Source organism: Drosophila takahashii, chromosome 2R, assembly GCF_030179915.1.
Source record: "Drosophila takahashii strain IR98-3 E-12201 chromosome 2R, DtakHiC1v2, whole genome shotgun sequence".
Taxonomy (NCBI): Eukaryota; Metazoa; Arthropoda; class Insecta; order Diptera; family Drosophilidae; genus Drosophila; species Drosophila takahashii.
The window spans coordinates 23,991,799-24,014,564 of NC_091679.1; the positions used below are offsets into that span (position 1 = coordinate 23,991,799).

The 22,766-nt window shown below is 40.8% G+C and overlaps 4 protein-coding genes across 7 annotated transcripts in view; 2 read left to right on the forward strand and 2 right to left on the reverse strand.

Annotated features, from left to right (window-relative positions):
• Nucleotides 1–15,750, forward strand: part of Mmp2 (Matrix metalloproteinase 2) — an 85,876-nt gene extending 70,126 nt beyond the window's left edge. For all 3 annotated transcript variants that reach the window (XM_044392699.2, XM_070212377.1, XM_070212378.1), the window contains 5 exons: nt 12,456–12,596; nt 12,973–13,118; nt 13,891–14,540; nt 14,600–14,741; nt 15,026–15,750. In XM_044392699.2, the coding sequence (XP_044248634.1) occupies nt 12,456–12,596; nt 12,973–13,118; nt 13,891–14,540; nt 14,600–14,741; nt 15,026–15,570 (1,624 nt within the window). In that variant the 3' untranslated portion in view covers nt 15,571–15,750. The remainder of the gene's footprint in view (nt 1–12,455; nt 12,597–12,972; nt 13,119–13,890; nt 14,541–14,599; nt 14,742–15,025) is intronic.
• Nucleotides 15,751–17,831: 2,081 nt separating this feature from the next.
• LOC108067588 (alpha-tocopherol transfer protein-like) lies at nt 17,832–19,927 on the forward strand. 2 transcript variants are annotated; one of them, XM_017156690.3, is made up of 4 exons: nt 17,832–17,985; nt 18,750–19,096; nt 19,156–19,528; nt 19,592–19,927. In XM_017156690.3, the coding sequence occupies exons 2-4, from the start codon at nt 18,783–18,785 to the stop codon at nt 19,844–19,846; spliced, it is 942 nt and encodes a 313-aa protein (XP_017012179.2). In that variant the 5' UTR covers nt 17,832–17,985; nt 18,750–18,782; the 3' UTR covers nt 19,847–19,927. The 2 variants fall into 2 exon arrangements, with proteins under 2 accessions (XP_017012179.2, XP_070069857.1); XM_070213756.1 differs by having other exon boundaries at nt 17,839–17,915.
• On the reverse strand, nt 19,856–20,898 carry GstT2 (Glutathione S transferase T2). Its single transcript, XM_017156694.3, has 4 exons — nt 20,717–20,898; nt 20,555–20,657; nt 20,178–20,494; nt 19,856–20,122 (listed from the first exon to the last, which is right to left on the reverse strand). The coding sequence occupies exons 1-4, from the start codon at nt 20,832–20,834 to the stop codon at nt 19,980–19,982; spliced, it is 681 nt and encodes a 226-aa protein (XP_017012183.2). The 5' UTR covers nt 20,835–20,898; the 3' UTR covers nt 19,856–19,979.
• A 410-nt stretch (nt 20,899–21,308) lies between these two features.
• GstT1 (Glutathione S transferase T1) lies at nt 21,309–22,312 on the reverse strand. The gene is made up of 4 exons (XM_017156693.3): nt 22,121–22,312; nt 21,952–22,054; nt 21,580–21,896; nt 21,309–21,521 (listed from the first exon to the last, which is right to left on the reverse strand). The coding sequence occupies exons 1-4, from the start codon at nt 22,236–22,238 to the stop codon at nt 21,373–21,375; spliced, it is 687 nt and encodes a 228-aa protein (XP_017012182.2). The 5' UTR covers nt 22,239–22,312; the 3' UTR covers nt 21,309–21,372.
• Nucleotides 22,313–22,766: the final 454 nt, after the last annotated feature.

A 22,766-nucleotide genomic window follows, 5' to 3' on the forward strand; every position in this document is an offset into this window, starting at 1 on the left:
AGAGAGATTCCGGCAAAAAAAATTATCAGAACTGTCCTGAAAAAGGTTAGAAATTACAGCTAAAAGTACTAAAAAAAACAAGAAATGTTAAATTCATTATTAAACTTTCGAAGCTCAGATAAAATATTATTCTGCTTTTGCTTGCAGATTATAAATTACATTGAATCAACCCTAAATACACAAATTACCATACCAGTACTCAATTAAACCTAAATTCCTTCAGCATGTTCCCGAAATGATACCAATTTTTTAGCTGTGCTTTTTGGGAGCAAAGCGAGGACATGGGTTCTGCATGCAGTTAACCAGAAAAGCAGCGCAGAAAGCAGCTTAGCCCGCCTGTGAACCGGAGAAGACCGCTTGCCGGGGTCGACTTAGCGCATAAAAAATTCAAAGTCAGTGAAACGCAGCTTAAGCTGTTTTTTACACAGCCAACACAACACACAAAGAGGGGCGCACAAAATCGGGATAAACACACATGTACAACACAGATGTTGGCGGATGATGATGGGCTGGAGGTTGGAGATTTCGGTTTGGGGGTTGGGGTTTTGGGGGTCAAGGGTCGGGCTTTGAGGGTTTGGTTTTCCGGGGGAAAATCCCACGGAAGAGCGAATGGCAAACGGATGGGAAAGCTGCAGCATAAGCAAAGTAGATTAAACACCGCAAAGCAGTAAGCGCCCAATGAGTCGACAGTCGCCAGAGTAAATACCGGCGAAAAGTTGCAAAAGCAAAGCAAAGCCGACAAAAGCGCGCTTAAAAATGTCCAAAAGCAAACCAGGTCGTCCTGCTGTCCAACTGATGGAATCTGCTTCTGGCCCGATCCCTGTGGCTCACAGAGTTTAAATATTTAGCAACAGTTTTCGGTCAGAAGTTTTTCGGGGGACCGGCAAAGTTATGGGACACATGATATATGCTTGATATTTCTGGCCCTTTTGGGACGAGCTGTAATAACGTAATTAAGTGGCTCACTTGTTGAGAGTTTGCAATGACTGGGTTTAATTTTTCGGTTACTCCATCGCAAGCGAAGCCAAAGCCAGCCAGTTGCAGTAATAATGAAATATCACAAACTTTCTAATGAGTTGCGGCAAATATTTGTAGTAAAAACTGAAACTTTGCGAGGCACGAAAACAGATTGCTGTTAAAAATGTTTATAATTAAAATATTTTACAAAACTATTATTCCCCATAATTTATTTATCAAATAAAAACACCTCTTAACGAGGTACAAAACTAGTGACGACCGCACCTTCAACATACAAAAGTTCTGATATCAACATTTGTGACGAAAAATTATTACACTCGTCATTAAATAGACTTTCTAATATTTTCTCATTCGGCCCGCCCTAGCAAACTATTCCAACCTTTTTCCCTTCACAGGCATTTTCTATTGCAGCGTGCCGAATGAGAAAATATTAGAAAGTCTATTTAATGACGAGTGTAATAATTTTTCGTCACAAATGTTGATATCAGAACTTTTGTATGTTGAAGGTGCGGTCGTCACTAGTTTTGTACCTCGTTAAGAGGTGTTTTTATTTGATATCAGAAGTTTTTGTTTGTTTACTTTTGCTCTCATAGGAGCTAATATATACATTTAAATTTAAATTGGTCAATCATAATTTTTAAACTATTGTATTTTAACAAATTGAGTTAAAAAGGCGTTGAAGTATTTCAAAATACCTTTTAAACGAGGTATAGCACATGTCTGTACCTTTAGTAGTGTAGAACTTACAAACTAACGAAATTGAGCTATTTGTAGCTTTTTCCCGCTAAAGTAGCGGCTTTTTCCAAAAGTCGTAGAACAAAAGATTCCTATATGGAACTCTTAAGTGCAAATTTACTGATTCCATGACCCTAAAATACAGTTCGGATACCCTCCCACAAAATTCAATACTCAGGGAGCGTTAATTGTTCGAGCTGGCAAAAGTGGCTATTTTCGTATAAAAATAACTTTTAAACGTGACTTTTTACAGTAATGTGTTATATACCAAAATTTAAGGAATCTCAAGGGCTATACAGTTTAAGGTTTTAAAGAAAATCGTTAGAGCCGTTTTTGAGAAAAATAAAAAAAAGCTAAAAAAAAAGTTTTAAAAAATTGTCTTTTGTTCATATTTTTTTAACTATTACATTTACACAAATTGCATATAGAAGGCGTTTATAGCATTTCAAAATACCTTTCAAACGAGATGCAGCACAAGTCTGTAGCTTTAGTAGTATAGAAGTTACGGCTTTCCGAATTTTAGCTATTTATAGCTGTTTTCCCGCTAAACTAGCGAGTTTTTCCAAAAGTGGTAGAACAAAAGTTTTTTATATCGATGTGATGAACGTCATATCAAATTTTCAGAACTTAAAAAACATGTTTTGGACAAGTGGACAAGTGGACAAGTGGACAAACAGAATTAAATTTTCATTTTGGGAAGAAGAAGAAAATCTTATTTTGGCTATAACTTTTGAACGGAGCGTCGGATTTTGACAAATGACCCCTCATTCGACGGGTATTTTCAAAAGGAATACAAGTAAATCATTGCGAGGGGGCATTTATCCCCACCGGCCCCAACAGCTCCAAATTTCTAAATTTTTACTTTTTCACTTTCACCGCTCTCTCTCCCAATCCAATTGATTTTCTTAAAGTCTTGGTATGCAATCCTTTAAGTTTTTGCAATACCTTTCGATTGGTGTATTACTCATTACGATCTGACTATCACAGCAGATTTTCATTTCTTCGTGTATATATAGTAGTCGCCTTCGCACACTCTCCTGGTGCGCTTCGTCACTACATGGACTGCCGTCCATAGTGATGGTTATTACTTTAATAAGTTCATGGTTTAAATGAAAATCCTTAAATATAAAATGTTAAATGTAAATTTCTTTGTGGCGTAAAATTATCATTTGAGACAGAAAAAGTACATCTAACGTGTAATATTATTATTATTTATTGTACCTCACTTCGAAAGTTTCTTTGTGATTTGCCAATAGACTCAATAAAACGTAATATGTATTTTATTAATATGCATTAAAAGCAGACAAACATAGTTGCTTATACGAAACGTCTAAAAGTCAAATTACGTAGTAATTTACTTTTAATTATTTTGCTTTCGAAGCTTCAAGACACTTTCCACATTGCACACTGGGCCAGAAAGTTAATTTTTTGGCCAAAAATCTGTAATTTCTTTCCTAGGACAGTTAGAAGGATGCAGTTTTTGGGTTTTTTTTCTTAAAAGATTGAACTTTCCAACGAACTAAAAGTAAAATTTCTTGGAATTTTATATGATATAGATAATCCAGACCAAAGTCGGAAAATTGTACGTACTTTTCGGTTTTTTATTTTTAAAAAAATAACTAGAAGACGCACTTCTTCCATTTTCGAAAACAATAAAGTATGAGATAAAACAAACTAAAAAAAATTAACATCACTAAAAAATATTATGTCATTTAAGATTTATGAACCGTTAAAAAGTGCAACTTTCGGAGGCTCCCACATCAACGTTTATCAAACAATCGATTTAAAAAAAATTTCTATTTTTTTGTTCTTGTTACCTTTTAAGTTTTATATAAACAAATTATGTAAAAAAAATTGTTTAAAAATATTGTTTTTTGATTTGTTTAATGTTAATTTGACATATTCTGAAGTCATCACAAAAGTATGCTACATTTTTATTTGCGTAGTCCTGATTAAATAGATAGATATAGGTTTGGAAAATACCATAATCGATTAGTGTACGTAAAAAGTAGATTTTAGATGTTAGTCACACTAAAATCAAATTTTTGAGCGCAAAATGTTCACCAAAACGTGAAGAAATAAAGTATGGCATACTCTTGGGCTCTCTTAGCTAAGCTCTTCAAAATAGCTCGACTTCGAGTTAAGCCTTCAATTAAAACTTAAATTACCGAAAACTAAGGCAAAACCGCATCGAGTCGGTGGGCTACGCTTTTAGTAAATTGATCAACGAATTTTTTTTTGAAGGAATGAACTAATTTGGGGATGGCACTCGAAGGCACTCGAAAAGCAAAGTACTCATTTGCTGAAAAAAAGCGTAAAAATTAACAATTACATTTATTTTAGCAAACAAGTAAGACATACGAGCTATATTATATTTTTTACTTGTTGAAAATAATCCCTTCTGCAAGTTTCGGAAAGAAGTCGAACAGCAACATCAGCATCTTTGACTTCTAAATTTTTTTTCATTTCCATCAATATTTTATGAATTTTTCACTTTGAAAATATGGTAAAAGAAAACTACTTGCCCGAATTCTTTGAAACTTTGGCATAAATTAGTTTATTGTATTATAAAAAGGATCCCAAACTCAATTTGGTCATTTTTTTAAAAAAGAAAAACGTATTTTTGGCCAAAAATCTGATCGGCTGGCCCAGTGTGCATTGATTAAACTTTAATTTTGAGAGATTTTAATTGCATATATTGATGGCCCCAAGTTATGCAAATTCATTTAAACATTTGCCACTGCCTGACACACAGATTGCATATTAAATATGCATTAACCGCAGTTCACTTTGTGCCTTTCCTTGCTCCTTGGTAACCACCGCATTTCCGCAGGATACCAGGATACTCCCTCCGCTCCCCATGTGGCCCCAATTTGTGTGCTACACTTTTCTCCGCTCGGTAATGTGTTAAATTTTCACAGTTGAATTTGTGTCTGTGTGCTGAGTAAATTTGAATTTGATTGAAAAGCGTGTGACAGCGCTTCGATCCTTTTACCTGATGGAGTGGAGAGTTGAGAGGGGAGGAGTTACCTTTCCTTTCCCTGGAAAACCGAGACCCCATCCACATTTGTCGAAGTTTAGATAACGTTGCGCATCATTTGGCGCCCAGGCTTGACTGCTTACTTTGCCACGATGTGGTGCGCCTTTGCTTGTCAAATGGTTTTGTATAGATTTCCCCCACACCTCCCTTTCCCTCCTCGGTTTTCCTCTTTTTTTCTACATCGCATCTATATGGCATGGGTTTTTGTGACAGCTTGTTAGACGTATCCTGGCAGTTGCAGGAAAAAGCGGAACAGCAATGCCTCGAACTGAATGGAGCATTGTGTCCTGACGGCGATGAATGTAAGCGATTTATTTTATGATTTATTGCGTATACTTATTGTGTGTGCGGTCCAGGCATTCACTATACCCACACATTTATCTGTGCTCCATTGTTAGCACTTGCAAATCGCCCGGGCCTCGCAGATTTTCCTTTTCCGGAGGAGAAGCGTTTAAAAATTTCAATTCAATCAAGTGTCAAATTAGTGCGGATTCTTAATTTAAGCAGCCATTGCACGTCAAGTCCTTCGTTTGTTCTTCTTGTGTGTTTTTTATTTTACCCTGCTCCGTTCGTAAATAAAACATGCGGCTGCCACTCAATTAGGGCGTAAGTCCGGGTCCGGATCCGGTTTTTGGGTTTTCGGGCAAGGATTCTCGAATTCGGACCCCAGCCAGAACTTACAAATCAAAAAAATGTATAAAACATGCAATTTGTTTGCCAAAAGTCATGCGTAAAGTGGTCCCTTTTCAGCCCCTTTTTTTGGGTCCCCGGGAGGCGGACTTGGGCCTTCCACTTCAAAACGAATCTGTTGCTGTTAGCCCAAGTGTTAGTGTTATTGTTACCTAAGCCCTGGCAAAAGTTGCCAAATGAAGTGCCAAAAGTTGCTTGTCTAGACAAAAAGTGAAACCGATGCAAAGTTAGCAGCATTTTGTCTTGCTTTGACTCACTCAACCTGGGTGTGATGTTATTTCGATATGGTATCCATCACAACCTCCTTGAGTGAGCGATAGCAGGACAGAGTATCCACAAAACTAACTGGAACATTTGAAAAATATTGAAAAGTCAGTTTTAGTAAAAATAAATTCAAAGATGTTTGTGATACATGTACATTAAATAAATCAAATTTAAGCGACAGCGTCTACTAGTCTATAAATTCGCATTATTATATAAAAAGGGAATCAAGCTTTAAAGTTTAAAACAATTCTAGGAGCAAGGCAAGCAACCAAGAAATGAATAAAAATCTATAAATATTCCAAATTTAAGAGAAACCATGTGTTGTTCTCAAACGTTTTATCTTATTTCTTTTTTTTATTCCTGCTTTATTAAAAAAAGTGAATACATTTGTTAAAAAGAAACAGGAGAGTGTCTCGAATATCAAATACCCATTACTTAGCTGATTGAAAAGAGCTCCATCTAGCGGATTATTTATAACCTTTTAAAAAGTGGTCTGATTTGAAGAATAGATATACACACAAAAAAAAGCACGTCGCCGTAAAATCGATAAGTCCAGGTAATTTTCTGGTTATTCCTACTCATATCGTTTTTACCTGAAATATTCATAAAATTTACATTAAATAATATCATTTTGCCGAATTCTCTCTCTCGGAGATTCTCTAACTTCGAAAAAGAGCGCAAGAATCAATATGGCGAGCAAAATGACATGAGTGGAAGCGAGAAAGATTGATTCGAAATTCGAACTGACGTACTTCAAGCATGTTTCCTCGCTCGCACTAGTGTACGTTTTGGTCAGAAATAAGATTTTTTACATTTCGAACATATCACATTTACCTGGCCCCATATCAAGTTAAAAATGATCTTAAAAAAGGTCAAATTGACCTACGATTCATATCGAGTTTTTTTTGGGTGTATAAACTTAAATAATATGTGTACCCTAAAATTAATGTGGGAGCCATGAACTTTTACAGGAATGTAAGGATCGTTTATACCTCCCAACAAATACAATATACCCTTTTACACTGCGAATATCGTGTATAACAACAACTCACTTCCGAGAGTAAAGAAATTTAGATGCCGCGGGCAAAATTCAGCAGCATGTCAATTTAATAATGCTTAATGGCAAGAATCATTTTGGGCAATAAATTTATAAGTGCATATGGCATTCGCAGGGGAAGAAGTGGAATGCCACTTGATATCACCAACCACCGGAAGTCGGAGGCTCCTCCTGCCCTCCATTTCTGGGTTTCCCTCCCCGGGGGCAAACGGATGGGAGGTATGGATGGCATGGCATACTCCGGGCAGCTTCTTGTGGCAAATATTTACCTTTTGGGGCCTTTGGGCTCCCGCATGTGTCGGTCGTCTGTCTGGCTGTGTGCTCTCTATGAGAAAATAACATTTGCAATTTTAAGCACTTGAGACTTATCACTGGGAAGTGGCCTGGATATCTGTATATGTACTTATTCCTTCGTATAGCGGCTCTGTCAATTTCTTACATCTCGGGCTAATGGCAAATTCCCATTTATTACTCTCCTGCACTTTTTTCGTTATTACTCTTGTGGCTAAATTGTGATTATTTATTAATTAAATTTGTTATGACAACACAAGATGCAAAGTCATTTGTTTCCCTCGCTGCGTGTGGGTTGTTGTGGCTTTTGGCCAAAGGCCCAAGGAAGCCACGTAAATCCAAAGCCCAGCCGGGCAGTCTGTCCGGGCCAGTGCTGCCATCACTCAGCTTGAAAAACCGGACAGAAAAGCCAAAAAAAACAGGGAAAAAGAGGACAAAAAAATTTAAAAAAGGACAAAAAAAAGGACAAAAGTAAATGCGCCTCCATTTTTCTGTTTTTACCAAAGGGTGATATATTTACTTAATATAAATGGATTTTATATTAAATTCAATTATGTAATGATCTATTGCGCCCGACTCACAACCTTCTTCGTTTGATCATTTTACCATGGTCAATTTTTGTGCGTATACGTAATAATCTAAAATTATTAAAATAATAAAAGCATTTCAAGTAACTATATTGGTAATACAAAAAAATGCAATATCTGCGTCAAACCCGAATAAGAGTCGTTCAAATATGAAATTTTTTTCTGACAAAAAGGCTGAGAGTAAAAATTGAGAACTTTTTAAAGTGTTTTCCTCTTTTTTTGCTACAGAAAAAATCGTACTATAAAGAAAGTCCATCGACTGCATTACATCTCTTTGATAATTTGTAAAAATAATTATTTTTAAAGTGCCGAACTATAAGAATAATGGTTAAAACGGCGTTTCAGCATATAAAAGCAGGTTTATACACTTTCGACTAGCAAAAATAACACTCAAAACCTTATCTTTGAAAAAAGGACAGATTTCCGGATAGGGGATGTTTGAATTTTTTTCCGGATAAAGTCGTTAAAAAAGGGACAGATCTGTCCGGAAAGAGGACAAAATGGCAGCACTGGTCCGGGCTATTATTTTAAGACTTAGTCGGGTGGTTGTGCTGCTTTTGGGCTATTTTATTGAGTTTTCCTCTCCCACTCCCCGTTTTCAAACCCTTTTTGGCCCACACACACACGTCGCATAACAAAGGCTTAAATTTTTAATGTTGAGCAGACGGTTAAGCATAATTATGTTTGTCGATGGGGCGGAGTTCAGATTTTCGACCCCGAACAGGTGCACAAAAGTAAATTGATGTGGCCCCGGAATTTTGAGGTGGCTTAAAGACCCCGATAAAGTTTCCTCGCTGGCTTTAAATGAACCGCGATTTAGTGGCTCTGTCCAGAGTAAAGCAACTTGAAATCAACGCGAATGGGACATGTTCCTGCCACCTGGCACTTCTGGTATATATTCATCCCGCCAGCACTTTTCACTTTCATGTCGAAATGCGTTCGGCTGAGCAACAAGAGTTATGTAATTGACTCAAAATATCCTCGCAACGTCTGAAATTTTAAGCAGAAGCAAAGTTTTCGCGCGACGACAAGGAAAAATTGCCAGAAAAGAAGATTTCTTATTTTCCGAGCGTTTTAATTTGTGCGAAATTAAGCAAAAAATAAACTCATTTTGTTAGCTGCAGCACCAGCAGCACAAACATGGCAAAACTTTTTCGATAGCTGTCTGACAACAAAGCGAAAATCGAAAAAAAAAATAGAAAAAAAATGGCGGAACAACTTTTAGCGGAAGTTGATGGCAGGAAAACTCAAGTAAAATGTGCACGAAATTGTCTCTGCGCGAAAGAAAAATCTATGCGATTGAGGAGAAATTGCAAAATTCAATACCCGCAGTCGTCTGAGCCTCGGGCCTTTTCCATTACGGCATCTTCATTCCACCGGCGGGCCTCCTCCGTATTTTGGCCATGACTTAGTGCCGACTTCATGCAAAGCTCTCCCGACCTGCCGACGGTGATTTAGTTGTTAGCCGGCGGACAAACATTTCATGGCTCGATGTGCTCAATTCAATCAATTGCCATCGACAGACAGCCGACTGCTAGGATACCCCTATCCTCTTACCGTCCTGGTGCAATTTTAATCAAAATTCGCATGTGTGTGGCGGCTGATATATTGCGGCTCGGCTGCCTTCAGTTGTCACAGGTTGGCGTAATGGCGACATCGCAGGAGATGAACAAGGATGTCGGGCCAGGGATTTGCTTGCGGTGAGAATATCAAAGGCTTACGGACAGGTTAAGCCTTTGTTACCGCACTCGATATTTGGCAATGTCGGGCATTTCCAATTTATTTAAATCGGCAAAATCAAGTTATTCCCACGACGCACACAAAAAAAGCTCGCCGGGATCAAATCAATATGAGCATGGTAAATTTCTGGTATTTATGGGCATATCGTTTTTATCATGCAATATTGAATTCGAAGTGGCCCTTTGTTTACATTTGAACATGTCTAATTGAGAGGCCGCATGTCGAGTCAAAATTGATACCACATAATATCAAATTGATTATAGTTTCATATAGAAGTTTTGTTTGGGTGTACTTACATTCCCTTTACTACAAGTCTTAAATTATGTTGTGGGGTTAGTCAGAAAACGATGGAGATTTTGTTTACGGAATCACATAAAATAATCTTTAATTTAGCTAAAGAATGCTCATAATTTCCAGGAAAAACAGGGCATACAATTAAAAACAGTTTGTTTCAGGGCTGATTTATTTATTTTTAAACATTTTTAGTCAAGACTTGCGTTTCTAAAATCGAAAGTATTCGGTGGAACAATATTTGACTGTTGACCCAAGGACCTACCTACTACGGACTGTTTGCCAGCTCAAAGGACTCGCACGCAACGCAGCCAAATGATTTCCTTTTGTTATTCAACGGCCATAGAGGAGGGCTCCATCCATTTGGCTAATTGTTCAGTTTGTTTTACGTGTAAGGCTACAAATTGGCCGAAGCACACGTTTCCCCAGACAGCCAGGTAGTCGAAACCAGTGCTCGAAACCCGAATGCACGTTGCGCTGCTCCGCACTCCCCCGAAAAAGCCCAGAAAGCGTCCTGCCGGTTGTCAGGTTCATAATAATTTAAATGCTGGGCACACAGAGTGACATGGCAAAGACAAACAGAGGTCAAGCTGCAGCAGTGGAGCCGTTGCAGCAGAGGCAACTGCAAATGGCTACGTGACCGGATGCACTGCAGCGGTTTGCATTCAAATCCAAAGGCGGCAGCAACAGAATTAGCACGACAAAGGGTCGCCAGTCGGAGTGTTCTAACAACCGGGGGATTAGGCAACCGGGGAGCGAACGGGGGTCGGCTTGAGTTAATTTGCCCTGGCAAGCAACAAGCTCTGCGCAAATAGCAAACGACAAACGGTCTCCCATGCCCATGCCCATGCCCATACCCGCCCATTCCAAATCCGAGTCCGAGTCCAAAAGGCTTGGGCCTTCAGATCAACAGCCGAGCAAACAAATGGCGTTGCAATTGAGCACGTTTTTGTCGAGCGATGGAAATGAACTGCGACACGGCGATTCAGTTTGGCCAACGGCAAGAGTTGAAACAGAAGTCGCCGTCGGAGTCAGAGTTCGGGTCTAAGTTTTAGCCTGTCCAAAGACCTGTCCCCGGTCCATGTGGCAGGTCAAGTGGCATGCGGCAGTTGACAGTACGTGCGCCCAAAGATGTTTTCGCAGGATGTGTGTGCCACTAAGTAAGCAAATTGCTGGGGGATGAGTGGAAGCTAAACTGCGCTGAGTCGTAGAATTCCATTTCAATGAAAAGTGAAGAAGTAGTAATGCACTTTTTTAAGAAAATTAGGTATATATCTTCGAAACCTCCCAGATAATATTAAAGCATATCGAATTGAGGTGCGTGCACATCAAGTCAAAATTGATAAATCAAATGGATCATCGTTTCGTATCAAGCTTTTTTGGGTCTACCTATTATATTTATGTAGATTTTTGATTAAAATAAATCAGAAATTCCAACCTTGTCCAAAGAAGCAAGCATAACTATTGAATAACATTAATTTCTTTGATGTCTTACAAGATAGCCCAAACCAAATGCGTTAACCACCTTAGTTTATTAACTAGGACATTTTGTGCTCCCCGTTCTCTTACTAGTATCGAAGAACTTTATTTGGGGCCAGAGAATGTGCATGTCCCTTGGCTTAACGGCTCGAAAAAATGTAATTGGAAACGAAGCAGTTGAGACGAGAGACAACAAGGCTGTCCCTTTTAAGTGGACCGATCACGCTGGCTGCAAATGGCTAAATGCCCCAATGCATATTGAAGGACAACACGCACCTAGAGAATCCTGGCCAAAAGATGATGGCAAAAAGTCAACCTAGGGGGAAAGAAAAAATAGCCCGGCAGACTGGGAGGGGGAAATCATGCGGCAGAGAGGCAAACAAGGTCCTGGGCCAACCGCAAAAGGGATCAACTTTCGGCCCTGTATTTTTTCTACGCCAGTTTACAGCAGCAGACGGGTCCGGCATAAAAGAAACATAACTAATTTGCATAAAATGCGGAAACACGGCAGAGCAGCACACAGATATCTCAGTTTGTTGGGAACGAAGGGAGCTGGAAACCAAACTTTGTTGTCGGAAATCGGGTAAAGTCGCCAGTGGAGAGTTGTCCCCAAAAGCCAAACCCGCTGCGGTTACGACCCGAGTTCCCAGGTACTGTGTGAGTTTTCCAAACTTTGCGCAAAATTTACAAAATACTAAACTAAGTGAAAACCACCAAAGTCCGGCCAGCCCAAGTCTTTAAGTGAGCGAAACATTTAGCATGACAAAGTGAAAGTGGAGTGTGTGGCTGGGTGGGTGAAAGTTGGCACTGGTCACCATATTAGTGGTTTGCAAGGTATTCCAAGATAAGACAAAGACGCAGGGCCTTCGAGGCGTGCACAGATAAAAATATTTATACACATAAAAAATTCGCCGGGATTAAATCACAACAAATTTTACGCATATCATTTTTACCATGCAATACTGGTATAATTGATATTAAATAATATTATTTTGCCAATTCTCTCTTTTGAGATTCTCTGACTTCTAAAATGAGAGGAAAAAACAGTTTGGTTTAGTAACCTACCTAAAATAACGGACCGAACTTAGTTTTACCATTTTTAAGCCTAATAAATATAGATTAAATAAAAGTTACAAAATCATGCATGATTCCCATGGGTAAAGTCCTCGAACCACATATATATTTCTTCCTGTGCTTGGGAATCTTTCTCTGGCTTTTCGTATTATGCAAAAGATTTTCTCTTCCCTTACAAAGTGGAATATCTTAACATGCTGATATCACGTTTCACTGTCTCTCCTTGCAGCCTGGTCAACCAGACGATGCCAGATGCCTCAAAAGTCCGGATGATGGTGAGCCGTGCCCTGAGCGTTTGGGAGAACAACTCGAAGCTGACTTTCCGGGAGGTCTACAGCGACCAGGCCGACATACAGATAGTCTTTGCACGGTGCGTACTCAAAATTCCAGGGGGATTGGGGATGTATGGATCCGAGCTTGGTAGGTGGGGAGATCATAAAAAAGCGAGTCTTTAGTGCCATAAACAAGCGCACATAAAATTGCACTTAAAAGCAGGCGAACGATAAATAAGCCAAGTATTAAATCCATGGAACGACGTCGATGATGAAATGCCACCGATGACAAAGTCGATGGGCATGCGAGGAGCGACTGGATCCCGTCAGAATCAAAGAGTTTATGTGGCCGCTGCTTGTTCTTAGATAAGCTGTGAATATGATTTCCCCCTGGCCGTGCTCGTAATTCCTCTGAAACACCGGACTAATCCGGGGCATCCCATCTGGATCTCCGCCTCTTTTGTCTCTCCACAGACTCCAGCACGGCGATGGCTATAAATTCGATGGACCTGGTCAGGTGCTGGCCCACGCCTTCTATCCCGGCGAGGGGCGTGGCGGAGATGCGCACTTCGATGCGGACGAGACATGGGACTTCGATGGCGGAGCCGACGATAGTCGAGGTGAGTAAATCCGGAAGCCTAGCCATATAATTGATACCACATAACATCAAATCGATCATCGTTTCATATCAAGTTTTTTGTTGGGTGTAGGCACTATAATCTTAATGATCTTGCATTCGGATAGGCTAACATGCTTTTGATTTTTGAATAGGGTTATTGGTAAATACACCTTTTTAAATTTAAAAGCAATACTGTCATTTCTAGTGTTACTTCATCCATCCACAGATTATTACAATTTCTTTTATATCCCGGGTGTCTTGATTAGTTACATTAGCTCTTAGTTCAATGTTATTTTTTGTCTAGCTTAGTTTTCCCCATTTTGTTTAAGTGCAGGGCTTTAAGTAGAAAAACCACACGCGGCAAAATCAATAAATGCTGCATACGTTGCGGTAGGAAATGGGTCGGGAAGATGGCCAAACCTCGAGCCCAGGAGAAGAGGAAATAGAAGGGCAGACCATGACTGGCGACGCGTTGCCTGCAGCCTGCCGCTTGCGTTTTGTAATTTAGCACAATAAATCGTCAGCCCAGACCCCGTGAGCCCCTGAAAACCCCGAAGAGCTCTTCGGCATTTTTAATGGTTTTTAATGCCAATAAAAAATTGTCAGCATGACGCGTGACGTTGGCAGCCATTTTAAAATGTTGCAAGCGTCGCCATTTTTATGCCACTTACAAAGTCGTCAAGGCGACGAACCGAACCCCTCCTTACCCCCTTTTTTGCCCACCATTAAGCAGTCAGCGTATTTATGTTGCATTCCGTGTCCTGTCGTTGCAGGCACCAATTTTCTGAACGTGGCCCTGCACGAACTGGGTCACTCCCTGGGACTGGGCCACTCCTCGGACACGAATGCGATCATGTTTCCGTGGTACCAGAACAACGAGGTGAACGGCCAGCTGCCCGACGACGATCGCCATGGCATCCAGGAGCTGTACGGCTCGAAGGAGAAGACCTGGGGACCCTATAGACCCCGTCCCACGACCACCACAACCACGACGACCATGCGTTCGTTGAACTACTACCCGGAGAAACCAGCCAACAGACCCCGGTATAATCCCAACAAGGATTGGGAGCGGGCCAGAGAGCGCCAGGAGCTGGAACGGAGGCGCCAGGAGCAGGAGCGTCAAGAGCAGGAGGATCGTCGCCGGGAACGGGAGCGGCAACGGGAGCGGGAACGGGAGCAGGAACGTGAGCAGGAACGAGAGCGGGATAGGCAGGAGAGGGAGCGGGTGCGGCTGGAAATGGAACGGGCGAATCGGGAGCGGATTACAACAACCACCAGGAGATCCACTAGGCCATACCAAAATGGAGGGCACCGGCAGAACCACCACCACAGCAAACCGCGTAAGCCCAAGCCGGACACCTGCATGACCTACTACGACGCCATCTCGATGATTCGCGGCGAACTTTTCATCTTCCGAGGACCGGTGAGTTAAATAAAGATAAAGGCCTACATCAACTTTAACCTATGCATCTCTAATCACAGTTCCTTTGGCGCATTGGAGCATCGGGTCTGTATCCTGGTTATCCTACGGAGACCAGGAGGCACTGGTCTGCTCTTCCCGAAAATCTCACCAAAGTGGATGCGGTATATGAAAACAAACAGCGACAGATTGTGTTCTTCATTGGTGAGTTTAAAATGTTTCATTGATGATTAAATAAACCATTATTACAAAGTTTCGAAATTAAATCAGAATATTAGTTTTAATAAATAACTATAGTGGAAGAAGTAAAAAAAAATATTAGTAAAAATTATTAAGGTTAGAGTGCTAAGAAAAAGTTTTTACAGAAATCTGAAAATACAAATTAGTTTGAGTCTTTTTAATTAAAAGAATGGACAGGCTTTTTTTACTTAGTTATAAGTAAATTACTAGTCTAGAAAACTTAGTAATTTTGTTATTTTCCCTTTTAGGTCGTCAGTACTATGTGTTCAACTCGGTGAATCTGGCTCCTGGCTTCCCAAAACCTCTAGCTAGTCTGGGTCTGCCGCCCACTCTGACCCATATCGACGCCTCCTTCGTTTGGGGCCACAACAATAGAACCTACTTGACCAGCGGCACTCTCTACTGGCGCATCGACGACTACACCGGTCAAGTGGAGCTGGACTATCCGCGGGACATGAGCATCTGGTCGGGAGTGGGCTACAACATCGACGCGGCCTTCCAGTATGTGGATGGAAAGACGTACTTCTTCAAGAACCTGGGGTACTGGGAGTTCAACGACGACCGCATGAAGGTGGCCCATGCCAGGACCAAATTGTCGTCTCGCAAATGGATGCAGTGCGCCCGGAATGCCAACGAGGTGGATGACGAGCAGCGTTGGACGGCTTCCTTGGTATCTGGGGAGAGTGAAGGCGACGGGAGCGAAGGAACGGGGAGGAGTGGCGCCAGGGAGCAAAGGACTAGCCTCTTCCTGCTCTCAGTCCTCCTGTTAGTCACCACGATCTGGCGGAGTTAAGATTGGATGAAAGGTTTAGGCTAAGCAATCCCTAGCATTAACAGCCTTGGTTCGACTCGTATTTTTCATAAAGAAGAAAAGTTTCTATAAGCCAAATTAAATATTATCCCTTTTATGGTTTTTTCTGAGACATTGATGAAAATAAAACAGTTTTATAAATGGTAAGACATAAATTGGAAACTGCCAAGATGCAAGTTACTTTAAGAAGTGCATTTTCCTCTCCAAAAAGAATATTGTAAATTGTAATAACCACGTTTTGTGTAGCAACGCGCAACTGTGTGACAGTCTGGCGCTTAAATGCCCCCAAAGACGACACCGAGCGGCCTTTCCTTAGATTTAACGGAATCAATCAACACCCATGTGAGACTCGCGTAAAGATGAAAAATGAACGACTCGCATTGGCTGATTTATTCATGGACACTTGCCAATTGTGCACACTGGCGCCATCTATTGAACCAATAGCAGGGCTGTTTTACCAGATCTATATACCATATTCATAAGATAAATCCACAATATTATAACCTAAGTCTGCTTATATGTGGAACTAAATATATTTTAAAGTATATACAGAAAGCGTCGAATATCCAATGTGGAAATTCGGAACCACAACTGCCTTATAAATAAGTATATTATTGCTTTTTTTATTGATGAACGTCTGCTCCACTTTTCTTATTTTGACGAACCTTTCTAATTATTTATATATAAATGTGATATTATCATAAATTCAGCGCGATTGTAAATTAAAGAACTACTAAGCAAACAAAAGAAAATCTTACACATTTTGGTTAGTTTTTAGTTTAATTTACATACGATACTTAAGCTGCAAACTATCTTTTTATAAACATTTTTACCGAAACGAAATAAAATTAATAAATAAATATAAAAAAATCAATTTCGTCACAAAGAAACAACATTTTTTTCTTAAAATGGCTTATATTGAACATTAAAATCTGGTCGATGGTAAATTATATATATGTATTTCAATCAAGAAAGATCGCTGGTGAGTTGTTGAGTGACGTGTTACGCAACTAAAGGAGTGTGCGAGGGAAAGGCAAAAAAAAAAAAATTGGCAAATTGTCACTAGCATATTTTTTGATGGCAAGGTATTTTTAAAAAATTTTTGTAACCGTTACTCGTGGAATAATGGTGTGTATTGAATTATTTGGCCTCAAACGACCTTTAAAAGTGTCTGGCGCCCAATCTTTGATGATTTTGTAAAAGTCTAAACGCAATTTTGTTTTTTTTAATAAAACCTATTTACGTGTAAAAAACTATGGTCGAGTGCGCCCCGTCTATCAGATATCCGTTACTTAGCTAATGGGAGTACGAGAGAGATAGAAATAAGCTAGCAGCAAAGTACGCCAATGTAAATAATTAAAACAAAATCTGATTTTCACTTTTGTAAAATCTATAAAAATGTGAGCGCTAGACAGACCTGTGGGCGTCAGACCTATTCCAATAAATTTGCGCTAAATGAGAATCTGAATCTAAAATCCCAACTCTAGCTTATTTCCAATTTCCGATTTTTCATGCATTGTGGATAATTTTATATAACATAGTTTTTTTTTGGTGTACAATACTGAAGGATTGCCCGAAAAAATCACACAACATATATACCCAACCCAGTTCGAACTCCCTGATGTACACAAATTTGACATTACCATGATGACGGAGCTAAAAATGAAACACAATTGGAGCCCTCTGCGATACAATATTATCGTGTATGTATTATCGTATCACTGAAATAAACAAATGTATCATCGCGATAATATCGTTATCTCCATGTATAGACAAGCCCAAAAGGAATCTAAAAAGTTAGTGTGCTGATAATAATGCCGGGTGTCAGGTGAAAGTGTTGGCCGCTCTTCAATTTATTGAACATATATCTCCACCGAATGGGCATTGAAACATCCTGTCAGCTCGTTTTTGAGCCAGTGTTATCGGGAGCAGTGTAGATCCCAACCGATCATAATATAATTGTAATGATTACACCACTGTTAATGGCCTCCGAGGACTTTATCTTATCAACGGGCTTTAGCTGCCGTTTGACACAAGGTGTTAATTTAGTGTAACAATCACCAGCTGCTCGGTAATGGCTATAATATGTGAGATCTTTCGCTCCGCTCTACCTGAATATCGCTCGCACTGCTCGACAGTCATTAGGTTATGCGTCACCACGCCTCACAGCCGTGACGTCCACACAGTTCCACCGTTCTCCATGTAGTCCCGTCCCCAGAACCATACCCAAAATCGGTGATTCCGCGGCGACTCGGTGACAGTCGCGCGCCCACAGTCAAACCCAGCGGTTCAACACTCGATTTTCGCGAGGAGGCGGCATATATCACGTATAATATATTATATACATTCATATGCATATCTGTGTATAGAACAGCTAATATTAAATTAAAGACAATTGTGAGTAGAGGTCGCGACAACGTAAAGCTAGACCCGTACGGTTGCTTTTGATCCCAGTGCAAGACAACCTGATATCTGGGTTTACGAGCACTTGAAAACTGATTGGTGATCCCTGCCGATAAGGGGTATCTTTCGTTGCCCTCAGGGCGGTGTGTTCTTGATTTCGGATAGTGCATAAGCGTCCGTGGTAATTACTATTCAATAAGTATTTACCGCTGATAACGAGGGGGATAATTTAAATTCTGTCGTACTAAAAGTAGAAGAAAAGTTTGACAACATCCACTGATAAGCGACAGGTAATGGATCGAGTTCTTGACTTCTTATCCTTGTTTTTGTTCAATACTTACTTATACTTAAATTGCTGGCTTAGCAGTTAATCCAGTGATTAGACATCGCACACAAGTGGATTATTTTCATTAGGAAATATTATTATTTTCCAATGTGTTCCTGACTTAAGATTGCTATTAAAAAAAATTAAGTTATTCATCATTCTATGACTGTGACGAACTGGGAATCCTACAGAGATTTAGATCTTCGCTTAAGTGGCAGCTATTTTAATCTAATCGAAAACCAGGCCCAAGACTATGTCGAACCTCAGTGACGAAGAATTGGTGGCCATATGGGGCATGGGTACTATCTAATCACCTTACCAGAGACACCAGTTAATGTCATAACTAGGCGGAAATTGGGGCCAAAAGCAGCCGGTTGACTAATCGCACCTGGAAAAATTTCAATAAATCAAACCTATGCTTTGCATCGAACAGGTGGTGATAAGGGAAGCCTAGCCGAAAGTAGCCATGTCGGACGCCCATTCGAATTCCTTACGCAGCCTGAGTCCAGAGCTGGCCAAAAAGGCGCAGGACGAGCTGGGCGAGGTTCCCGAAAGGATCGATGAGGACATCGAAACGCTGCGCACTTGGATCTCCAAGCAGCCGCATCTGAAGGCCCGCCAGGATGCCCAGTTCCTGGTCGCCTTTCTGCGCGGCTGCAAATACAGTTTGGAGAAGACCAAACTCAAGTTGGACAACTTCTATGCGATGAGGGGAGCGGTGCCAGAGCTCTATAAGAATCGCATCGTGGGCGAAAAGCAGCTAAGCATTCTGGAAACAGGGTAAGTCATTACATTCGCAGTTCCAAGAATACTTTATAATGGTATGTTCAACATTATAGTTGCCTCCTTCGGTTGCCACAGCCATTAAAGGCAGATGGCCCCCGCATCCACATTTCCCGCTACGGGCAGTACGACTCAAAAAAGTATTCCATCGCCGAAGTCATCCAGGTAAACACCATGTTCGGTGAGATCCAGATTCGCGAGGACGACAATGCCATGATATCTGGTTTCGTGGAGATAATCGACATGAAGGGCGTTGGGGCAGGTCACATATTCCAGTTTGACGCAGTGCTGGTGAAGAAGCTGGCCGTTTTGGGTGACAAGGCTTATCCCTACAGGCCCAAGGGTTTCCACTTTGTAAATGCGCCCGCCAGTGCCGAGAAGTTAATGTCGATTGCCAAGAGTCTGATGAGTGAGAAGATCCGAAAACGGGTAAGATTTTAAAAATATATTTCATGATAACGAAACAGCGATCAGTGAATTTCGAACTCCTAGTTCCACATACACTCCAAACTGGAGAGCCTCTACAAATATGTGCCGAAGGAGTGTCTGCCTGCTGAGTACGGTGGCAGCAATGGAACCATCCAAGATGTGGTCAGTACATGGAGAACAAAGCTCTTGGACTACAAACCCTTCTTCGAAGAGGAGGTTTCCTATGGCACAAACGAAAAGCTGAGGCGAGGACAGCCCGTCAACGCCGAATCCCTGTTTGGAATCGAAGGATCTTTCAGAAAACTCGATATCGACTAATCTAGACACTCTACATAGAAAATAGTAATTTTTAATCGTTGTACAAATGCAGACTAATCGGAACTAAAGAACTAAAAACAAGTTAAATTTGAATAATTGGCAGTGGGCATTTGGGTGGAAAGTATTTCAGTCATCACAACTTGGCTGCCTGCTTTGCTTTTTGGTTGATAAACTTGAGTCCCTCGTCATGGTAGGGATTACTGGCTTCCCTGACACGTTCCAACCATTTGGCCACCTTCGGGAACTTTTTCTCATCCACTTGGTACTGGCAGAGCCCTGTAATAAAATTTGATTAATTCCCTTCAAGACTCTCCATTCCATTTCAGCATACTAAGTTGATTGATTTCCGAAGAACCGAGGATATCAGCCACTGTTAAGTGCTCTCCCACCAAAAAGTCCTTGTCTAGCCACAGAAGCTCCAGGAGACCCAGATTGGTCTCCACTCCCTCAATCAGCGTTCGAATCTGTTCCGGCTTGGGTTTGGGTGCTATTCCATTCATGGGAAACAGCCAGGCATCTCGAAAGTACAAGGAGCAGGCCAAACGGATATTCAGGTGCTGCCACTCCAGGAATTCATCCACTCGGGCCCGATCCTCCACTGCCTTCGGGTAAAGCTTTTCGTCGAACTGACCTTTGTCGGCGAGATATCTTTGGGGGCAATGTACGAACTTAACATGAAAATTATTCACAAACAAGAGGATTTCTTACCGTATGATGGCTATAGTTTCGGACAAATGGAAGTCTCCATCCACTATGGCGGGCACCTTCTGGAAACGATTGATCTTCTTGTACTCGTCGGTCAATTGCTCGACTAAAAATATCTTAAATTAGTCGGCGAATCATATAAGGTTTACCTCTACCTCCACTCACATTTACGCAGGGCAATGGGACAATATTCAATTTGAGCGTTGCCCAATTTTAAAGCTAACCATAGTCCCCGGGCGATCGGGGACAACAGATCGTAATATAATTTAATTGACTTCGACATGGCGGTCAATTGGCCTGGCTCTTCAATCCGAACTGCTAAACAGCCGGCGAACGTATAAATCCCCCAGCTGGGAAAAATAGAAAGTAAACAAAGCTGCAGTCCAAAGATCAATAGCGCCACCTTGCAGCACTGGTTGGGTTCATGGTGGAACTATACAAGGTGGTCTCGTCAGCTCTGCTGAGGACGTTAAATATGTTTACCTCTCTGTCTCCCTTAAGCGATAGAATGAGATAGCTAGATAGAGACTGGCACAAATAACGTCCTCAAAAGAGGGCAGCTCTCGCGACGAGACCACCTTGTATAGTTTTAACATGGTTGGGTTATTATGGTTGTCCCGCTCTTGGGGGGGAACCATATGAAGAGAGATATTGAGTGGGGAACTCCGAATATGAATATACTTTATAACTTAGATAAAAAATTTAATTAATTGATTTAACATAGAACACAATTAACACGAAACAAGGCACAAACTGGTTACAGTGATGTCTTACAATTTTAATAAATGCAAAGATAAAAAGTGATCGACACTTAAAATGAATTAATTTTTGGCACTGGCTGCCTGCTTAGAGACCTTGTACAGGAAACTATGGGCCTCGTCGTGGTAGGGATTGGTGGCATCTCGCACGCGCTCCAACCACTTGGCAATCTTGGGGAACTGCTTCTCATTCACATTGTACTGGCAGAGCTCTGAAGGTATGATAAATTATAAAATCATACTCTATTAAAGCGTTATACTAAGGATTACTCATTTGATTGATTTCCGAAGCCCCGAAGATATCCGCCACGGTGAGTTTATCTCCCACTAGGAAGTCCTTCTCCAGCCACACGCGTTCCAAGAGGCCCAGATTTCCCTCCACGTCCTTAATAAGCTTCTTAACGGTTTCGGGTTTTGGGGCCGGAGCCAATCCCTTTGCCGGTAAAAGCCACACCTGACGGAAGAACAGGGAGCAGACCATGCGAACATTGAAGTGCTGCCACTCTAGGAACTCATCAACTCTTGCACGATCCTCCAAGGACTTGGGATACAGCTGCTCGCTAAAGACTCCTTTGTCCGAGAGGTAACTAAAATTGTACAAATATAGTACCTAAATGTATACGGATTTGAAAGGAAACATACCGCACTATGGAGACACTCTCGCCCAACTGAAATTTACCATCCACGATGGCCGGCACCTTTTGGAACCTGTTGATGTTCTTGTACTCGTCGGTCAATTGCTCCTCTGGAATTATCAGTTCGCAGATATTGCATCAGCCGGCGTAATGGTTAATTTGTTGTTTATTCTCACGTTTTCTCAGGGCAACCGGGCAATCTTCAAAAGGGGTCTTGCTCAATTTCATTCCGATCCAAAGGGCGCGGGATGGCTGAGACAGGAAGTCATAATAGTATTTAATTGCCTTCGACATCTTGAGTAATTATTTTAATAATAGTAATAAGGTAAACACAAAAATAATACAGCCCGAACAGATGGAGTGTCAAAAAGCTTTTAAGCTTTTTGTCGTTCCAAAGTTCAATTGCGTAATCACCCTGTGGGCCTGTTTTGTTCGAGCTTTTTTGCGCAAGTATGGCGCACCCTGTGGGCCTGTTTTGTTCGAGTTTTTTGGCGCAAAAGTTTAACTGATTTAAATTTGTAGCGGCTGGGCGGCAAATTTGAATTGTGGCGAATTTTGTGGTTTGTGTTTGCAGCTAAAGTTCTGGCTGCTTATTATGGCTTTTAGTTTCTGTATGGCTTTTTGCTTACATTTAATTTTTTACTTTAGTTAGTTTTTATGTAGAGTTTTTTATTATTTTTGTGGAGATTTAATTTAATTTGCTTTGCTGAATTAATTTTTGTTTAGCGGATTAATTAGTTTTTTCGCGAGTTGCAATGTTTTTTGTAGTTTATTAAGTTTTGATTTATTTTCTGACCGTTTTTGTAGGTTTATCATTGATGT

Coding starts and splice junctions, on each gene's coding strand:
- GstT2 (XM_017156694.3), bottom strand. CDS start 20,834: ATGTCGAAGTCAATTAAATTATATTACGATCTGTTGTCCCCGATCGCC. Junction 20,495..20,554: donor GAAACTATAGCCATCATACG/GTAAGAAATCCT, acceptor TTGCCCCCAAAG/ATATCTCGCCGACAAAGGTC. Junction 20,123..20,177: donor TTCGGAAATCAATCAACTTA/GTATGCTGAAAT, acceptor ATTTTATTACAG/GGCTCTGCCAGTACCAAGTG.
- GstT1 (XM_017156693.3), bottom strand. CDS start 22,238: ATGTCGAAGGCAATTAAATACTATTATGACTTCCTGTCTCAGCCATCC. Junction 22,055..22,120: donor CCCGGTTGCCCTGAGAAAAC/GTGAGAATAAAC, acceptor TGATAATTCCAG/AGGAGCAATTGACCGACGAG. Junction 21,522..21,579: donor TTCGGAAATCAATCAAATGA/GTAATCCTTAGT, acceptor TCATACCTTCAG/AGCTCTGCCAGTACAATGTG.
- LOC108067588 (XM_017156690.3), top strand. CDS start 18,783: ATGTCGGACGCCCATTCGAATTCCTTACGCAGCCTGAGTCCAGAGCTG. Junction 19,097..19,155: donor CTAAGCATTCTGGAAACAGG/GTAAGTCATTAC, acceptor TCAACATTATAG/TTGCCTCCTTCGGTTGCCAC. Junction 19,529..19,591: donor GTGAGAAGATCCGAAAACGG/GTAAGATTTTAA, acceptor TCGAACTCCTAG/TTCCACATACACTCCAAACT.